The following is a 22,333-nucleotide window of genomic DNA, read 5'->3' on the forward strand; positions in this document are numbered from 1 at the left end:
AACAGACTTAAACTCTCCGAACAGAGATTAAACTCTCATGCAAAAATCAGACTGCTATGTATCACCAAATGGGCCTTTTAATGAGTGGAACATGTAGAATATGTCAAATGACAGGAATTATGACAGGTGATAAATAGCAGCCTGATTTTTGCATGAGAGTTTAATCTCTGTTCGAAGAGTTTAAGTCTGTTCTGTCGGGCAAAATAAATGTGCCGTTTTCGTGGTCTGACCGTTCCAAATTTTTAACCTGTTCCACAATTAAAACTGCCCCTGTTCCAGTGTTCCCATATATCAAAGTTTATCCGACTAGACACCCTTAAGCTATTAACAAATTTTCAGCTTGCTATTAATCAACTTAACAATATTGACAAGTGTTATTATAAAAAGTTGTTTGGAGTTAAAAACAATGTTCTAATATGCAATAATTACTTGTACATCCTTCTAAAGATAAAAAAATATTTGAAAATGTTTCTCAAATTACGGATACCAATATCATTTTCATTCATAACTCTTTTATTATTAATTTTACGAAGAAAAGTTATTCTTCATAAAAAGATCTGCATGGTCTAAAATCTAAGATGCAATCATCATATATCAAATTTTATCAATTTTATTCGAGGTATGTCAAAAAATATGAATTTCGTTCGACAGTAGAATACCTTTATATATGTAGTTCACAATATTTAAATTAGGATATTGCATATTAAAACATAGCATTTAATACTAAACAACTTTTCATAATAGAAATTTTCCATATTATGAATTTAAATACGTAAATAAACAAAGTTTTCGTTATGATAGTGCTCGTATTTTCAGCTTGTTTTATATTAATATGACAATGTGTCTATTCCTTATTGTCAATACCAGATAGACTTTATATTTGGTCTTAATATACTCAGAACACTTGTATGTATCAATCTTATACCGAACGTTCTCGTAGCAAAAGTAAGCTTTGCTAAAGTTGTCTTACCGTGTAACGTGCCAAAAGTCACCACGTTATATTTTTTTCTAAACTTCTTTCATTTTACTAAAGTTTGTCCAACACTCATTATATTAGCTGTAGTTACTTTTTCTAAAAGTTACTTAAAAATTCATTTTATGCCGTGCAACGATTAAAAAAGTAACTAAAGGTTTAATTCACCTATTTTAATTCCCATTGCGCACAGATTTTTAATGCTGCGTTTTAAATTTATTATATCAATGAAAGTTCCTCATAAACATCTAAAAACTTCGCCGAAAAACACTTAGCGTCTCTTGGAATAAAATAAATATTCAAACGTTTACTTTATTCCGCTTAAATTTCTTTTATCGCAGGAGCGGCGCACGGCATACGCGTACAGCAGAATCTGTTGTACTCGACGCATCGCAGATTTGAGGGGGTTGGGGTAATTTTTACTTGTGAAAAACCATACATGCGTGAGAATTGAATTCATTCCAGCTTGAGATTTTGAACAGGTCGGGAGCCTGGCGTTTCTCCAGGCATTGGGTGTATCTCCCACTATCTCAAATTTTCAGTTTAGTTCATTAAAATTCAAGGAAAAATTTCAGTCTTCATTCGCCCATTAGAGATGGGAGTCAGTTCGTTTTTTGTGGTTTTTATTTTTCAGAAACAAGTAGAAGGCAAAACAACATTGCTCAAATTCTGTGAGGGTTGTAGTAGCAGGATGGTAATAATTTACAAATACCTAAATATTTATTTAAAATCTTATTTATTTTCAATTCAAAACTTAACATTACATTAATAATGCAAACATATAAAACTTATTACCTATTACATAAATGTGAAAAAATAAAAAATTGTGCATTTTAGGGTCATTTCTAGATAAACTTTTTAAGTGTACCTACTCTGGTTTAGAAAAAGGTATTTTCAAAGACGAAATGAGTATTTTAGAGCAAATGGATCACTATTCTAAATTAAATATACATATTATATATGAATTCAGATCATTCACCCATAATACTCACTGTGAGTGACACGATTATCAGAAAGGATTGCAACCCAATACTAACAAATAAACTAACAGACTGGGAAAGTTTTAGATCAATCCTTGAAGATATAATTTAACTAGCAGCACCATTAAAAAAAAACTTGAACAACTAGATGAGGAAGTTGAGTTTCTTGTACAAAATATACAAAAATCAGCATGGGAAAGTACTCCTACTATTAGATCAAACGTCAAAGGAAACAACTATCCGAAAGAAATTAAAAAGTTAGTTAAAGAGAAAAGAAAACTTAGAAGGAAGTGGCAACAAACCAGAGCACCCCAAGATAAAACAAATTTAAACAATGCTAGTCAAAAACTTAAAAGAGAGATTCAAAATATAAAAAATGAGTCAATCAGTTATTACCTGAGAGAGTTGACGGATAATAGTAGCACAGAGTACTCTCTATGGAAAGCTACAAAAAGGCTAAAAAGACCAGTAACCCATTCTCCACCCATTAAACTAGAAGATGGTAGCTGGGCTAGAAGTAATGAGCAAAAGGCAGAGAGATTTGCCACATATTTAGAAAATACATTTAAACCGCATGATGACCAAAATAATGATCAAATATCGATAGAGCCTAATCAGACAGAGGAGAGAATCAGACCAACATCCCCGAAGGAAGTAGCTGATGAAATAAAAGACAATATAAATCCAAGAAGGCACCAGGATATGATCTAATTACTGGAGAATTACTAAAAAACTTGCCTCGTAAAGCCATAGTCAAATTGACCAACATCATCAATGCTGCATTTAGATTGAGATATGTACCAAATTTATGGAAAATAGCTGAGGTTATAATGATACCAAAACCAGGAAAATCACCAAATGAAGTGTCTTCATATAGACCATTATCACTTTTACCAGTGATGTCGAAGTTTTTTGAGAAACTTCTGCTAAAAAGAATAAAACCAATAATAGAAGAGAAAAAAATGATTCCAAACCACCAATTTGGCTTCAGAAATAAACATTCTACGATTGATCAGGTACACAGAATGACTAACATAATTGATAAATCAATAGAAGAAAAGAAAGTCTGTTCTACAATCTTTTTAGACGTAGCTAAGGCCTTCGACAAAGTTTGGCATGAAGGTTTAGTCTACAAACTCAAAATTCTTATGCCTAAACAATATTCAGAAATTTTACAATCATATATATCTGACAGATATTTCAGAATTAAGCAAGAAGACGTGTACACTGATCTAAAAGAAATCAGAGCAGGAGTCCCTCAAGGAAGCGTATTAGGTCCTGTTCTCTAACTGTTATACACATACGATATACCTGAAATGGAAAATGATACTATAGCCACATTTGCAGATGACACCGCTATCTTAGCAGTAGGTGATACCAGCGAAGAAGCAGCAGAAAAATTACAGTCGGCAATCAATAAAATACACAACTGGACTAAAAAATGGAAAATCTAATTAAATGAATCTAAATTTATTCATGTCAATTTTACAAATAAAAAAATCGAAAACATTCCAATTAGAATAAATGATGCCCAAATACCATATGCATCTTCTGCAAAATATTTAGGTATCACACTTGATGCAAGGCTTCGCTGGAAAGTCCACATTAAAAAGAAAAGGGAAGAATTAGGTATCCGTTACAAAAAAATGTATTGGCTGATGGGAAGAAACTCTGCATTGTCCACATATAACAAAATACTTTTATACAAACACATACTTAGACCAGTATGGATGTATGGTTGCCAACTCTGGGGCTGTGCCAATTCAAGTAATATTCAGATTATCCAGAGATTCCAGAATAAAGTATTACGGAACATCGTTGATGCTCCTTGGTATATCCGAAATGTCGACCTCCACAAGGATCTTGAGATGGAAGATGTAGACAAAGTTATCAAGAAGATGGCAGGTAGTCACGAACAACGGCTCCATAGTCATGTAAACATCGAGGCCATCCAGCTCCTCGATAATACTAGGCTAGAAAGAAGACTCAAACGAAGAAAACCATTTGAGTTAGTGTAAAGTGTTAGTGTAAAAGCAGAGCATAGTGTTGTATTGTGTGTTAGTTTTAGTTTTAAAATTTCATACTTGTTAAAAAAAAATAAGAGGACACCATAGGGTTAAGATCTTAGATTATGTATCATGTAGTAATATAAGTTAAAGAAGAACTGATAATTGGTCAACTGATGACCAGATTTCAGTAGTCTAAACACAGCTTGTGTTTAATAATAAAAAAAAATATTCCTGAGCCAAAATAAACATCATAACTTTGACATGTAAGGTATACGTAAGAGCTATGATTATTTTTTTTTTGTTTACTAAGTAAAAAATACATGACAGAACAGGTTGGGGATATTAAAAAAAAAAACAAATTAAAGACAGTATCCGAATACTTAATCTTATCTAATCTAATCTTAAGTATGTGATCTGTCATATAGATGGCACCACCACAACATTAAGTGACAGGTAAACTACAGGTAGTTTCTCACTTCATATCGGTATATAACAAGATTAAAACACATTGGCGGGACAAGAGCTTCTCAAATTTGATTCCTTAAGTTAAGATTCTGAGTTAAAAGAGCGGACAAATCACAGGCCAGTAGGTAAAAAATACTAACTGTGAGCGGTGAGCCTTTGTTAAATATGTTGTACCACAGGCACCGCGTGTTGGTCTGACTGATTTTTTAGTCGAAAACGCCTACCCACATATCCTGAATCTGGTAAGAATTATTTTAATCAAGTTAGCAAAATTGGACACCACAAAAGATTCTATGGAGTTAGTCGCGACAAAACGGGAAAACGCATATAGCTGGATCAAAATCTTTAAATCAATAATATAAAACTTCAGAATGCTGATGTCTTCTAATGTAAGCCCGTAGAAGAGTTAAGACCCGATATTATTTAGTAAAATTATAAACCATGTTACTTATATTTAAATCAGTTTATATTTTCGCGAAATGTGATCAATGATTTTTTAAATATATTTTTAATGACAGTTGTGTTTTTTCTCTAAGAATAATTGCAAAAAATTGTATATGATTTTTTCGTTTCAATTTTTTCTTTTAAGATAATACGTGAAAACGCTATATAAAAAAGTATTTTTGAAATGGCGTTTACAGAAATCAAAAGAGAGCAAAAAAAATTTGGAAATAATGTTAGAAATAAGTTTAAATAGATAAGACCCTTTATAATAAAAAGATAGAAAAATAAAACCTTATTTCTAAAGATGCATAAAAAATAACAATCTAAATATAGCGATTCTATATTTTTGTGAACATATAGATAAGCAATAATTGCGATTTTTTAATTGTAAAACGTCTGATAATGATACACCAATGACACATCTAAAATTATTTAACATTATCAGCAACTACTTTAAAAATAACACCCAAAGCTTTGTTCCATGAGTTAATTTCATTGGGTTTCATGAACGTGGAAAACAATTCGATAATTGTCTCTTGAAGTCCCTAAAACAAATAAATGAAATATGATAATAATATAATGGTCTTAATTTGTTAGGTATGTTAATGACAATCAAAAGTAAATGGTAAGACCACTCAATATTTCTAACAAAATATACGAACTAAAAATTCCGATGATTTATAAATTTATCTAAACAAAATAATTTTTGAAATAATTTATTAAAAAATAAATTATTCAAGCCCCACTTATAACGAACTCCACAAAACTCCAACAAACATAGAAACAACCCTTATCATCAACCTGATTTTAAAATAAAAACAGAGGTACAAATACTTTCGCAAAAAGCAGAAGTAGTAATGTCTTAATTAAATTTAATTAAAAAATTTCAACCTCCAACTCCAACTCAAACAATACCATCCTTTTGAGAAGTCAGGATGTGCTGTTCCAAGATCGAACATTTGGACAGTCAATATTATCTAATTACCATCCCGAAAGTAAACTTTAGACATCTGAACATTTCACCCATAAAAATAACGTTTTTATGAGAGTTTTAAATTTTAAAAAGCTCCCCCAAAATCGTATTATGTATCACAGAGCAAAGAGAAAATAACGACATTTCCAAAATTTGGACCATCTTACCTACTACATATATCTTGCCATCTAGACCAGGATTAATCTGTAAAAAACGTCTATTTTTGGATGTGAGAGGTGGCATTCGGATTTTTGCAGATTAAGTTAGGTGACACCTTCAGTAATAATAATTGACTTATGCTCCTTCTCAAATATGCCAGGAACATTAATAAAAAAATTATAATATTTAAAAATTTCGAAAAACATCGATTTCTTTCTGTTTTCTTTGCTTATAACTTTAGAAACGATTCATTTTGGAACAAAGTCGTGCAGAAATAAAATAAAGATAATTACTCTGGGCTAATTAGTAAAATTCATGGAAAAGTTATTTACCAGCAATTTTATTGCTGAAATCGAATTATAAGATCCTATATATTAATAATATAGTTATGCAAAGTCCGCAGATAGTGTGCTACTTTTTTTATAAACAAAATGGCGCTGACAAATCGTATTTTTTTCAATTATTTCTCTATAACTCCGAAGATTTTAACTTTACAACAAGAACACCCAAATAAAAATTCACCGCAATTAAATTCTGCATAGATATATGTTTTTCACGATTTGCTCCGACGAAAATTTTCCTCGGAAAATGCGGGTTTTCCTAACAAAAACTCTAATTTTCAAATAAAGTTTTAGGTAAGTAATTACTAATTAATAATTAAATAACTTAGTGACATCAAAGCTTTCTTGGTATAGATTGTAATTCCAGAAGCCGGTGAAAATTAAACGAATATTTTAGCAACAATTCAATTGTTAATAAACAATTTACGATCGCAATAATAACCAAAATAATCATGATACATTGATCAAACTTATAAAGATTATAAAGATGAGATGCTTATTTAATATTTTATCGACAAAATATAAATTTTTCTTTTTTTTTGCATAATCTTTAAATTTTGAAAAAAAAAATAGTTATAATAAGCTGGTCTAATTAGTAAAGTACAAAGAAAAGGTATTTACCAGCAATTTTATTGCTGGAATCGAATTATAAGATCCTATATATTATTAATATAGGTATGCAAAGCCCGCAGATAGTGTGCTACTTTTTTTATAAACAAAATGGCGCCGGAAAATCGTATTTTTTTCAATTATTGCTCTATAACTCCGAAGATTTTAACTTTACACCAAAAACACTCAAATAAAAATTCACCCCAATTTAATTCTACATAAAAGCATGTTTTTTCCGATTTGCTTCGACGAAAATTTTCCTCGGAAAATGTGGGTTTTCCCAACAAAATCTCGAATTTTCAAATAAATTTTTTGGGCCAATAATTATTTATGAATAATTATATAGCTTGGCGAAATAAAAGTTTTCTTGGTATAGATTATAAATTCACAAGCCGGTGAAAATGAAACGAATATTTTAGCAACAATTCAATTGTTAATTAAAAATTTACAGTCGCAATAAAACCCAAAATCATCATGATACATTGATCAAACTTAGAAAGATTATAAAGGTGTGATGGCTATTTAATATTTTGTCGACAAAATATAAATTTTTCATTTTTTTGCATAATCTTTAAATGTTTAAAAAAATTGTTATAAAAAAATTAACATTTCTCAGAAATTGTTTATTATATTCTAATTTTATAAAATACTTAAAATGCGTATTTCATAGGTCTTGAAAATGAATGCTTTAAAAAAATTTTCCAACCATTCGCAAAAAAGTTATGAAACAACAAATTAAATATACGATATCTCCGTTGTTTATAATTTGTTTTAATTGTTTCAAAGCTTAAAAGTGAGTCTATGGTACAATCTAATTACTCACAAAGAATGTCAAAAATTAGTGCAATGGTTATATTTTAATCAAAGATTAAAAATACTTTTTTTGTAATTTTCAGCGCAAAAGTAGGCATGATACAGAGTCGGAGCTAAAATGTTCACTCGAAGCGACTGACACGCAGCATATATTATTTATAAAAGTGTACGTCTCGCGCGGCCGGTCGTCGCTCAGAGTGAAAATTTCAGCTACAGTGCTGTATTATTCTACTTTCGCGCGTGTAAATTACAAAAAAATATATTTATAATCTTTAATTAAAATATAACCATTAAATTGATAATCGATATTTTTTTGTAAATAATTAGCTTGTACATTATACTCACTTCTACGCTTTGAAAGAATTAAAAACATGTATAAACACCGTAGTAATCATATGTTTATTTTGCTGTTTCATAACTTTTTTGTAAATGGTTGCAAAAAAGTTTTAAAGCATTCATTTCCAAGATATTTGAAATGCGCATTTTAGCTATTTTTTAAAATTACAATATAATAAAAACTTTCTGAGAAACGTTAATTTGTTTATAACTATTTTTTTAAACATTTAAAGATTATGCAAAAAAATAAAAAATTTATATTTTGTCGACAAAATGTTAAAAAGGCATCTCATGTTTATAAGATTTCAAAGTTTGATCAGTGTATCATAATTATTTTGGTTGTTATTGCGACCGTAAATTATTAATTAACAATTAAATTGTTGCTAAAATATTCGTTTAATTTGCATCATCTTCTGGGACTATAATCTAAACCAAGAAGGCTTTTAAGTCACCAAATTATTTAAATATTGGTAGATAATTACTTATCTAAAACTTTATTTGAAAATTAAAGATTTTGTTGGGAAAACCCGCATTTTCCGAGGAAAATTTTCATCGGAGCAGATCGGGAAAAACACGTCTCTATGCAGAATTTAATCACGGTGAATTTTTATTTGAGAGTTTTTGTTGTAAAATTAAAATCTTCGGAGTTATAGAGCAATCATTGAAAAAAACACGATTTTCGGGCGCCATTTTGTTTATAAAAAAAGTAGCACACTATCTGAGGACTTTGCATACCTATATTATTAATATATAGGATCTTATAATTCGATTTCAGCAATAAAATTGCTGGTAAATAACTTTTCCCAAAAATGGCCTATTCTCCGATAATCAGCTCAGACTAAATTGAATTTTGCATGATATACGACTGGTCAAAAATGTCTTAAGGTATTACCTTTTCTGCAATATAGCAATAAATACAAAATAAGGGAGCAAAATACGCCTGTTGTTATTCAATGTTTCATAACCCCTTTGGTGGCATTTAGAACCTTAGTTATTCGCTTAAAAAATTCTTATAACTTACTTAAACGGTCTACCAAATTTCATTAAAATCGACCTAATAATTTTGCATAATAAATTTGCAACCTAAATGTTTTTAAAAAAGTTCAATTTTTTAAAAATATTTCTGAACAAAAAGTAGACCATTTAGAAGCTGGCTAATTTTTTTACATATAAAGAGGTGCTTTACCTATCTAATACTCTTTACAGAATTAAAATCGGATTATTTAAGGGATTTTTTGGCTTATAAACAAATAGCTTTATTTTATTTAATAATAAAAAAAAAATAATTTTTAGCAATGCAAATAATTAAAACCGGTATAATTTGACTTATGTTTTCAAATTCTGTCAGCAGAATTGCTAATTTATTTTTTAGTCAAAAGTTTTTCGCGTTCAAAAATTGCAATTTTTCGATTTTTTTAAAGTTCCACCGCGTTTATCTCGAAAACTATGCATCCTACGAAAAAACTTGTAAGAACATTTTTTGCTTAGAATTACCCGAGAAATACAAAAAATGTTTTATTTTGCGAAAAATCGATGTTATGTAATTTCTCAAGTTCTTTGTTTATAACAATCTTATCGACATCCGGCTCAACTGTTACCCAAAAAATTCGGTTTCTACGGGTCAAAATACATAAAAAAACTTGGGTAAGTCCATCTAAATAAAGGAACCCGTAGCACCCCCTCCTGGCCACAGCACTAATTTGTTTATAAGCCAAAAAATTGTTTATAACTTTAAAACATTGCTGAGGCTGTTTAAATAATCCGATTTCAATTCTGTAAAGTGCATTAGATAGGTAAAGTACTTCTTTATATTTAAAAAAAATGGACAAATCTTTGTATGTTCTAGTTTTTGTTGTGCAAGATTTTAAAAATTTTTAATTTAAAAAAAAAGTTTAGATTGCAAAATTATTATGCAAAATCTAGTTAGTTAATTTGAATGAAATTTGGTAGACGGTTTTAGCACATTACAAAAATTTTCTAAGCGAATTAGGAAGGTTCCAGTGTAGCTTAAGTGATGGAAAAACATTGAATAAAGACAAGCTTGTTTTGTCTCCTTATTTTATATTTATTGCTATTTTGCAGCAAGGGTGATAAATTCAGACATTTTTAACCGATCGTAATTGATAGAAAATTTAATTATCTTTGTTTTATTCCTATACGACTTTGTTCCAAAATGAATCGTTTTAAAGTAATAAGAAAGTAGAAAAAAAAAACGAAAATTTTTGAAATTTTTAAATATTTTCTTTTTTTTATTAATGTTCCGGGCATATTTAAGAAGGAGCATAGGTCAATTATTATTAACGAAGTTATCACCTAACTTTATCTGCAAAAATCCGAATATCACCTCTCACATCCACCTAAAAACAGATCCTTCCTCGTCAGCATATCAATAATCATCTACATTAGCTATCAAAAAATGACAAGGAGAACGAGAAAAGAAACAAAAAGAACACATAAGAATGTCAAATATACAGAACTCGATTCCGATTCGACGATTCCAATTCGAAAATTCACCTTTTAAAAGAAGCCTCATTCTAGGGGAAGAGGAGTTATACGGTGACGCTTATATTATGTTTTCATTGATTTGTCCTGAAGAATAATGACATTGTAAAATACATTGCATTCAAGAAGGCAGACTTCTAGGTTAGGATAGGCGTGTGTAATCATGTAAAATAGTATACCTGTAAATGTATCTGTTTAATTAACCATTATTTTTATTCAGTCCAGATTCTGATTTTCTTGTAAATGGTTGGTTTGTTGGTTAAACTCTAATAAATATTTTTTAAATATATATGGAGTCACAGTGCGTCACAATTTTTCGATTCCTTTCTAACGCATTAAATTGTATGTGAGAGAAAAAAGGCACGTCTGTGGTTACAGACATTTATAACATTTATTCTAGTTGTCGATAGATGGCGCTATAATCGAAAAAAAATTATTTTCGAATTATATAATTTTTATATCTACGAATATAATCTGCACAATTTATAAGACTATACAAATCAAAGAAAATACCATTTTATAAATGGAATAAACACAATTGATTTGTTTTTATGCCAAATTGAAAATAAAATGTGACAACTGTCAGATTTAACTAAAATGTCATGTTAGAATAAATGTTATAAATGTATATTATCACGGACTTACCTTTTTTTCTATCATTTGTAACGCACTAAAAAATGCCAATGAAAAGGACCATACCGTCGCATGCTCAGAATCCCATGGACAGCACACGTATCCAACAAACGTGTGCTGGAGACTATGCACAAAGAGCGAGAATTGATCAACGTCATTCAAAGAAATGAAAAAGGTTTAATACATCGGTCATATAATGAGAGGATCTAAATATCGCTTAATTCGGTTGATCATTCAGGGCAAAATCGAAGAAAAACGCTGGGTTGGAAGAAGCAACTGCCCTGACTGCGTAACATTAGACAATGGACAGGTCGAATGGTAGGGTAATTGTTTCATATATCTGCCGACCGAGAAACATTTCATCAGCTCGTTAATACGACGATAGCCAACGCTTGAAAACAAGCAGGGCCCACAAAGAAGAAGAGGATATAGAATATATCGGATTATGGCAGATGAGTTTCACGGTTTGGTTTGGATAAAGCCATCATAAGACTAGATTTCACTAAGACTGGATAATAAATAATCTATGCGCTACCCCGCTATGAATGAATACCTCAGGGTAAGTTGCTGGTGAACCAATTGATGCCAAAATTAGATAGCATAGGTTAAGAAGATTAGAGGATGTTCAACAGTTCAACGTCAAAATAATAATGATCCCATACAAAAAAGTTCAAATTAATGGAAACCGCTTGCCAAGATATCCATGAGAATAAAATTAATATTGATATTACCAAGATGGAACTTAATGAATATATGACATGTAATTAGAAGAATCCATATTTTTATGGGGATAATACCTACTATATAAAACCTAACATACCTATTAGTAAAAGTGCATTAGACAAGGCGAAAACGGCGGGTTCGAAGGGAAAAATATTCCCATGAGATTTTTTTGCATGATCACATTCGTGAGACATCCCAGAATAAGGTTCAAGAAGTCGCCTACGTGAAAAGTGGGCCAATTTTTTTTTAACAATTTTTTTTTAATCAAATTGCAAGAATCAATATTTTTGGCCCGAACAATTTTTCTTTAATTTTTTGGACCATTCTGGGCAAAAAAGGTCTCCTATAATTTTTCTCTAAAGTTGATCGTTTTCGACTTATAAGCAATTTAAAATTGAAAACAACTAAAAATGGCTATTTTCAAGGCTTAATAACTCGGTTAAAAGTTATTATTATGAAAGTCAATATATGACTAAATCAAAGTTTAAAGCCCTCCTACAAGATCCTGAAGAAATTTTTGTCATTATTTTATTACTAAGCTGTTATTTTTAAGAAATAATAATAAGCGCCATGCACGTGTGCGGCGGCTGTAAATGCTGAGTGCGAGAGAGAAGCCATTCCAGCAGTCAAATTGTGCATCTTACTCGCACTCACATTTACAGCCGAGTTAATACGATCTAACCGCTCAATTGTTATTAATTAAAAATAACAGCTTAGTAGTAAATTAATGACACAGATTTCTTCAGGTTCATGTAGCGGCGACTTTAAACTTTGATTTAGTCACTTTCTGACTTTCATAATAATAACTTTTAACCGAGTTATTAAGTCTTAAAAATGGCCATTTTCGCGTTTTTCAAATTTTAAATTGCTTATAACTCGAAAAAAATCAACTTTAGAGAAAAACTATGAGAGACCTTTTTTGTCCAGAATGGTCCAAAAAACCTAAAAAAAATTAGTCAGGCCCAAAAATATTGATTTTTGCAATTTGATTAAAAAAAATTGTTCAAAAAAATTGGCCCACTTTTCACTTGGGCGACTTCTTGAACCTTATTCTGGGATGTTTCACGAATGTGATTATGCAAAAATATCTCATGGGAATTTTTTCCCAACGAACCCGCCGTTTCCGCCTTGTCTACGTCGTTTTCAATAACTACAGTGGAACCCCGATAAGTCGGCCCCCGATAACCCGGAAGTCCGGCTAACCCGGACCTATTTTCGTCAGACAAACATTTCAACAATAAAAATGTATATAACATAATATTTGAGAGATAATGTGTGTTTGTGTAATTTGAATTATACGATAGTAAAAATGACTCATGGCACACGGCGCCGGCAGCAGAGCGACGTTATTATCGGAAACAACAAGCACCTTTTATTTATTATTTATTATTTTTACACCTTATTACAAACTGTCTTAGCATTGTTTAAAAAAGACTAAAAGACTATTTAAAAAAGAATTTAACAATGGTCTTATGTTTTCACTGTTCTTAAATAACATAACATCGTTCCGATTGTGACTGCATTGTGTGTAGTACAGTCTTGTATTGTTCGCTTCCGTTTGCTTAGATTTGTGTTTACGTGTTTTTAGTAATTTAGATGTGTAAGTACTGTGCATATATATATTTCATGTTATTTCAATTATAACGGAGTTTATCTGTAAGTATACCGTATTTTATTAATTTTTACCATATTCTCCGGCTAACCCGGATTTTCGATAACCCGGATCGACTGCGGTCCCGATTAATCCGAGTTATCGAGGTTCCACTGTACTGACATTTATGAAAATAATAACGTATCAAGTTAGTAACAAATTAGTTAATATTGAGTGGCCCGTTTCATGATTTAAAATATATACTACTAAATTAACAATAAAGGTGCACTAGAAATAAACAAACCAAGACACTTGAATATTGCGAGAAGCATTCCAAAATCATGAATTACAATATATGTACATTGTATATCCCAAGTCATGATTTACAAAGTTTATAAATTGGAATTCATGATTCGGGAGTGCTCCTGGGCCCAGAGCGCGCAAAATAGAATTCTATTTTGCTGACGTCACAAAATAGAATTTCATAATGGGAAAATTGACGCTTACTAGGCAACGTGACGTCACTAAAATAGAATTCTATTTTGCATGCTCCCACTGCTGGTAACATTCAACGTGTATTGGTTTGTTTATTTTTAGTGCATCTTTATTGTGATTTTAGTACAGAAAGTTACTCATGACATCTACAATATTTACTTACTTCAAAATATTTTTGGGGAATACTTCGCCTCTTATGGTCCCGGCCAACTTTTTCGAGTATGCCTACAAGTAAGGATGGGTCATCTATAGCATCTACCATGGAAGTAATGGCGTAAACAACGCTGTTACAGTGAGCCCTAAACCTAACATTGTTTGCTAGTTCTTCGTTTGGTATGTCTTTAAAAGGAAAGACGGTTTTCGTCTCAGGGAATTTTTTGAACATTCTGAAACAAAAATATTATTTAGTAGACAATAAGATAATCTTCTGTTAATATTAGATATTGATAACTTTTATATCCTCCATGTAAAACTATAAACTAAGATTTTACTTTAATATTTGTAAAATACTCTTTCGGTATATATATCTGAGGTATTTCTGCCTCAGATATAGGCAGAAATACCTCACGACTGGAATGAGTATTACGATACTGCTATTCAAAAAAGGAGACAAAAGAGACTTAAAAACTACAGACCTATCTCACTACTCTTACAAATGTACAAACTCTTTATTAGAATTAAAACCAATAGACTAACAAATAATTTGGACAGTTATCAGCCAGTTGAACAAGTAGGTTTCAGAAAAGGGTTTAGTACCATAGATCATCTCCTTACTATGAAATATTGATAGAGAAGACAAACGAATACAACCTAGATTTATGTTTAGCCTTTGTAGACTATGAAAAAGCGTTCCATAGTGTCGAGATATGGGCGATAGGAAAAGCTCTAAATAACAGCAGAATAGACTCCTGGTACAGGCAACTCTTACACAACATCTATAAAACAGCAACTATGACAGTCGAATGGAAAAATAAAACAAACAAAACTAATCCCATAGAAATGCGTAGAGGCGTAAGACAAGGAGATGTAATATCCCCAAAACTCTTCACCTTAGCTCTGGAAGACGTCTTTAAAGAACTGAAATGGGAATAAATGGGTATCAACATAAACGGGAAGAATCTCAGTCACCCCAGATATTCCGACGATGTTGCCTTTATTACAACCAACCAAGAAGAACTAGCCACAATGCTGACTCAACTAGCACACGCATCGGAGAAGTAGAATTAAAAATGAACGTGAGTAAAACCAAAATCATGACAAATACAAACGACAGAATAAATTTAAATATAAATAATGTCAATATTGAGGTTGTTGACGAATATATACACCTGGGTCAAGTAATCAAAGCTAATAAAGAGAACCAAACAATTGAAGTACAGAGAAGAATCCGATTGGCATGGGCAGCATTTGGGAAGTTAAGATGGATACTAAAAAGCACAAAGATACAACAGTACCTAGAACCGGTGTATTTGACCAGTGCATTCTTCCTGTTCTGACGTATGGCTCAGAAACATGGAGATTAACAAAGGCCAACATAAACAAAATTGAAATAGCTCAGAGAAAAATGGAAAGATCCATGTTGGGAATAAAACTACAAGACAGAAAATTGAACGAATGGATAAGAGAGAAAACAAAAGTAAAAAATGTAACTGAACATATAACAGGGTTAAAATGGAGATTTGCGGGCCACAATGCGAGACAGGCAGATAAAAGATGGAATGCTGAAATACAAAATTGGAGACTGTGGACAGGAAGAAGAGGAAGAGGAAGACCTCAGATGCGATGGAAGGACGATATTGTAAAAGCTGCAGGAACTAACTGGAAAAGCGCAGCCAAGGACAGACGGAAATGGAAAGATTTGGGGAAGGCTTATGTCCAAAGTTGGATAGAAATGCGCTAAAAGAAGAAAGAAGAAGAAGATATATCTAGTCTCCCTATCCCGAATACATCCCTAACTGACGCCTCATTGAATGTTACATTCGTCAGTAATCTCTCATTGACTAGTACGACTTGTTTCTCCTTTCAATAGAAGTTTTGTTTCAATACCTTAAATACCATCAATGTCTTTGGTTCTTAATCTATCCTGAAACGTTCCATTCGATACCCTATCGAAAGCCTTTTCGTAATAGATGAAAGCAACTTAAATAACTTTACATTGATCGCGGCATTTTTGGAGAAGTACTTATTCCGGTGGGTGAGTTGCCGGAATTTAATTGAAATGAATGTAATAAAAAGAACGATAAATATTTTATTTATTGTAACAAAAATGTGTTTCGCTTAAGACACTCGGAAGGAAAGGTCGATGTTAGCGACGGCCAAGGGGTGTGACCCAATACGTATGCCTGTCGAGCTGTGACTGGTGAAAAAAACCACAAACGATAAATATGTTTGTGTTTCTTTTACTTTGACCAGCTGTCAATAAATCACTAGGTCTGGCGTACACTTTTGCAGTTTTAAGAAAACAATTTCGATGCATTAAGTGAGTTGTTGACATAATGATCTGACATGATAACTAATTTATGTGGGTGAGAAAACAGATTTTGACAGAGTAAAGCCATGTCACTCTTAACATTTTTGTGTTTAACCCATTAGCGCCCAGCGTTACCATATGGTGACGTAAAACACATGATTTTTAAAAATTCTGCTGTATGCCCATCGAATTAGTCAGCCACATATTTTGAGAACTATCGTTTCTAAGAATACTTCACGCACCCATAAAACGTAACGGATTCGTATTTTAGCCTTTTCTCAACCGTCGAGAGATAATCATATGACAGTCTGTTTTAATTTATAGAAAAAGATGGACGTCCTTTTGCGTAAGCAATTTTTGATAGTCTTCTAGTAACTATATTTGCATATTTAAAAAAAAAACTAAGTTTATTATACCGCAGCTTATTATAAATTGTTGTATTTTATCAACAATTAAATGTAGCGAATTCGGTAGAAATAGTCAAAGTGCGCCGTTACCATATGGTTGCGGTGGGCGCTTACGGAGTCATAATCTTATTTTTTTTCAGTCGTGGATTTTGGTTAGCAGAAGCGATAGTGTTACTAGTGCGATGGAAAGATAACTCTGTTGTTACAATAGCATCTACGAGTTGTGGTGGTTCAGCATTGGGCACGGTAAATGATTTTCTCATGAAGAAAAAGGCCACATTCAAGTAAGTCGGCCTCACTATATTGCTGAATACAACAAAATATGGTGGGTACCGACTGGATGGATCAAGGTATTTCAAACTACCGAGTAGCAATTTGTAGTAAAAAATGGTACTGGCAAATTGTAACATGGTTGTTGGATGTTGCAGTCCATAATTCATGGTATTTATATAAAAAAATATACCCTTGCTATCGTTTAGGAGAGAATTGGCCCAAGTTCTTCTCGCAAGATATGGAAGTCGTCCCTTATATACAGGAAGACCTAGTCTACATAGACAGAACTTGCCAAATCTTCGTTTTGATCGCTTCGACCATTTGTTCCACATCAAGCAGTAGAAGGCGATGTGCTGGAGACAGATGTACAACATCTGGACGAACAATGTGTAAAAAATGCAAGGTTGGTTTGTGTGTTAATTGTTTTATAGGATACCACACCAGACGATGAAAATATTCTCAAATAAATATTTAAAAACAATTAAAAATTTTGGTTTCAACGATCCTAAAAGTTGCTTAAGCGCCCAGCGTTACTATATGGTAACACCATATAATTTTTTTTAAAAAGACAGGAAACCGAAAAACTTGTTTTTTTGGATTAAATTATTAACATTTTCATCAAATTAACTGTAAAAGTAAAGATTTTTTAATAAAAAAAAACTTGGGCGTTAATGGGTTAATTTAATGTGAATTTCGAATGACTAAGTTGTTTCGCTTTTGAGAAAAAATATTAAAATTAAAATTAGCGAAAATAGTAATTAAAGCGTATCGCTATATACGTTTAAACCACAAGGTGCCTCACGAGTACAAAGCCCATCTCTAAATCCAAACTAGATTTCCCCGAGGTTTCTTTCACAATGACTTCTTATTCTTCCATAAATAGTGCGAAGAAATTTTTTGGTGTATGGCTCATCAGCTTTTGACATGTTAGCTACGCGTATGCCAAATTTCATGTCAAACCGAGTGGTTTTTTAAAATTTAGAGCAAAAACCCTGAGTAAACGTACTATAAACCGTTATTTTTGCAATAATTTATTAATAACAAAGTCCGATCGTGGTTTGTGGTTTAAGCTATCACAACTAGTGGCAATCGATTTAGCATATAAAAATTCTATGAAAAAGACTACAAACTTGCTGTAGATAGGGCATTACTTCGAGCTTCTCGGCGAATAAACAATTATTTTGTTATTAACAAAATAAGAACATATTTTGAGTAATCGCGACTAGTCGCATTCGATTCAGTGACCAAAAATACACCAGAGAAGATCTTAATACTATAAATTTCTTTACAGGGCTTCTAATAATACCTGAAAATACCTCATTTTACCATAATTTGTTAACAATTAAACGCACCATATTTGGGCTTCCAGACCACTTCCATTGGATACAGCGGCCCAAAAAACCTATAATACCACCATCAAATCACGACGAGCTAGAATTTCCAACGGGACCCCTATGTTGCGACTAGACTAATATAATAACATAAGAACAGCCTAGCACAAAACAAATAAAATCGTATAAAGCTATTAAAAAGCCGTTAAATTATTATCGATTAATACAGTCCATCTTTTAGTAAACACATTTGCACACTATTTTATTGCGATAATTTAAAATCAAGGTTAGTAAATAAAGTTTAAATCTATAAGAAACACTAATTTACTTTTTATATAGTTGGCCTTGACTGTTATTTTTGTTCACTCTTAATATTATAATAAACCTATTTATTCCACCAACAGTCCTTTGTATAGTATTTTTACTACAAAAGCAAGATTACGTAGGTCAACATTTCTGACGTAAGAGCATTGTCAAATCATTAGAATGTGACTTTTCATCATGGCCACGTTAATGTCATTACTTGTCAGATATTTTCTGTGTTTTTGTTTTCTGGACAAATAATATCTCTAATTCTTTATTCTAATTAATTATGTCAATCAGTTTTCATTTCTTGCCGAAATATATTAATAATACGCCGAAATATTTGTAATGTTATTTAAAGTAAATAAACATCAACTTTAAAATTGACATTTCTCTAGCATTTCTTACCAGTGTCAACATGGTATTATAATATGAAAAACGTAATCGCGATTATATTGAGAATTTTAGAATTATATTAACTAAATAACCAAAAACATTTTGTATTATTAATAATATAAATTTTATGTAACAATCCTGTTAACCCTGCTGTCCTGTTCGGGTCTATTTGACCCAAAAAATAATTTATTTCTCATTTTACAAATTATTACGCGGCGTAATGATTTGGTGTTTCGTGACTTTATTACCAAATATGAGGTCTTTAAATTGCATATGAGATAAACAATCAATTTCCTGATTTTTTTGATAAAAATGAAATTGTTACCTAGAGTATGTTAGGGTCAATGTGACCCGCGTATTTAAACCGTTAAAAATTACCTGCCAATATGTGTTTCGTTGGCAGTATTCTATATTGACAGTACCTGTGTGTTTGTCAGCCGGATAGGTCTGTAAATAAAAACAGGTTTCTGCAAGCTAAAACTTGTAAAATAAACTGTAGTATTGCTGGACAATGTTGCAAACTAAATTATAAATATGACCAACATGGACGGACAGCATGTATTTGGAACCAACTGGAAAGACATGAATAAAGTTGGTTTCCAAGCATACATTGGACTTTTGTTTTTAGCTCGAGTTTATAAGTCCCATGGTGAATCAACTAAAGGTTTCTGGATTGAAGAAACGGATCGTAGTATATTTCAATCAACAATGTCGCTTGATATATTTACAAAAAGTTTGCAAGTAATACGTTTTGATAACAAAACTACTAGACAGAATAGGAGACGTTTTGATAAACTTGCGGCAATACGTGAAATTTATGATAGAAATGATAGGTAGAAAATGTAAAAAAAATTTTACTCACAATCGGTTAGTAATTTATGGATTTCTAACCTTTGAAGTAATCAGGAAGCGACTTATTACTTACTTTACTTTCCTAGCTAGCCGGGAAAGTATTTTCCCGGCTAGCATCTGTCACTTTTCTATATGCTGCACACCTTTAGCCACGCACCATTTATTGTATAGTTCATAGGTGTTTTCATACCTCTCCCTGCTTTTTTCAGGAATTATTCCTTCAGTAGCTCTCTCTGCAGCCACCCGCAGTTCTGGTGGCGTACATTCAAATTCACTATCAGACATTTTTGTAAAATAAACACAATTTGATTATATGTACAATTAAGGGCGTCGTGTATCGCCTAAATGTCAGATTCAACAAACTTGTTTTGTTACCTAGCAACGATCTCACAGGTTACTTAAAATAATTCATCTTATCACATAATGAAAATGGATACAGATATTTGAAACGAAATTATTATTGGTAGATTGTAAGTATTAGAAATCCATAAACTACTAACCGATTGTGAGTAAAATAGTATACAAACCTCGCGGGAACTCATTCTAGCCTCGCGTCTGTAGTTTACCTCGGTGCTTCGCCCTCGGTAAACTACCTTGCCGCTCGGCTGAAATAGAGTACTTTCCCGCTAGGTATGTAATATACTATTTAACACTGATGAAAATGTTACCGTCGATAAGCAACTAGTTGCCTTTAGAGACCGCTCTCCCTTCAAATGGTACATTCCAGCAAGGCAGCGAAATATGGCACAAAAGTTTGGGTTTTATGTAATTATGAACAGTAAAACTTCTTATGCTCTAAAATTGCAGATCTATACAGAAATGCGTGTGATGTGTAACTTGAGTAGTGATTTGGAAGGTCACAATATTACTTGTAATAACTTTTTTACATCGTAAAATTTAGGACAATTTCTTCTAAAACAAAGTAGATACAATGCCGGGGATTATAAGTAATATGAACCGGAGCTTTCAGCAAAAATCGCGAATAAAGAAGTTCATAGGTCGTCTTTTTTGCTTCATGCAAGATACCACTGTTGTTGACAATATTCCTAAAAATAATAAAAATGTTGTTCTTATGAGTACTTTGCATCATGAATCGATGCATCATGCATCACTTTTATCAAATGAAAAAGCCCCAAATTACTTTAGATTACAATCCCAATAATGGAACAGTGGATACTCTGAATTAGCTTGTTGGCACGTATACATGTGAGAAGAGATAAATCGCTGGCCAATGATTGTTTTTTCTAATCTGCTGGAGATTTCTGCCTACAACGCGTTCGTGTTATGGGCATCACTAAATATCCAGTGGAATACCAATAAATTGGGAAAACGTCGAATTTTTCTTGAGGAATTGGGAAAAAACTAATAAAACCAGTCATCATTTCCAGAAAAAATATACCAATAACTAAAGGCTCTCACGAACTGGTAAAAAGGACACGAGCACGAACAAGTAGACAAGATGGAAATGCTAGTTAACGGTATATGGACAATCTAACTCCGCCTGCTAAGCGAGCACGCTGTAAACTTGCCCTAAAAACGATAAGACTAATTATTGTGTTGTATAATATATCATAAACATATTTGTAAAATCCATTCTTTTTATTACTGTCAAGGTTGTAAACTGAATTAAATTTTTGTAGATATTTGTTACTAGGCTTTTTTGAAAGAAAAAAATGCCTTTTATTTTTGTTAATAAGGCTTAATTTACATTAACAACATAATTTTTGTTTAATTAACTATAATTTCTTGTTAATAAAGTTTAATTTATCACCATTAGCTTATTTTATTTCGATTAAGGAGCGTAAACCATAGTTGGGTCATATTGACCCGAACAGTACATTTGTGTAGTTGACTCGAACGGGACAGCAGGGTTAATAATATAAATTTTATGTAACAATCCTGTTAAATACTCCAGAAAATAATAATTTTATTTAAATATATTAGACAATCGTACGCTACTGATGTGACAGTTCGGTGTTGGTACATTTTTACTTCATTTCGTACACAATTTGATTCAAAATATAACTTTAAAACACTGTACTGTAGGTACTGTTTTTATAAATACCTACATATTTTAGCTTAATTTTGTAATTATTGTTGTGTATCTATTAGCTGTGTTTGTGTTTGTATTGAGAAACATAATGCCAAATCAAAATGCTTCTTAGATTATTTTGAACCAGAACGAAGTAATGGGATTCCCTTTTACCATTAACTGCAGAGAAGTAAGTTAAAGAATTTAGATTTCTTAGATTAGG

General features: G+C 31.8%; 2 protein-coding genes across 4 annotated transcripts in view; both read right to left on the reverse strand.

Moving 5' to 3' along the window:
* The window catches only part of LOC114337834 (neuroglobin-like), a 115,947-nt gene that overhangs the window by 41,540 nt on the left and 52,074 nt on the right, over positions 1 to 22,333 (reverse strand). The gene's annotated exons all lie outside the window — the stretch shown is intronic.
* The window catches only part of LOC114337832 (cytoglobin-1), a 169,892-nt gene continuing 149,251 nt past the window's right edge, over positions 1,693 to 22,333 (reverse strand). The window contains exons 4-5 of the mRNA XM_050658615.1: positions 14,210 to 14,432; positions 1,693 to 5,416 (exon numbers count right to left, since the gene is read on the reverse strand). Coding sequence (XP_050514572.1) covers positions 5,300 to 5,416; positions 14,210 to 14,432 — 340 coding nt within the window. The 3' untranslated portion in view covers positions 1,693 to 5,299. The remainder of the gene's footprint in view (positions 5,417 to 14,209; positions 14,433 to 22,333) is intronic.

This window comes from Diabrotica virgifera, chromosome 8 (genome assembly GCF_917563875.1).
Source record: "Diabrotica virgifera virgifera chromosome 8, PGI_DIABVI_V3a".
Classification (NCBI taxonomy): Eukaryota; Metazoa; Arthropoda; class Insecta; order Coleoptera; family Chrysomelidae; genus Diabrotica; species Diabrotica virgifera.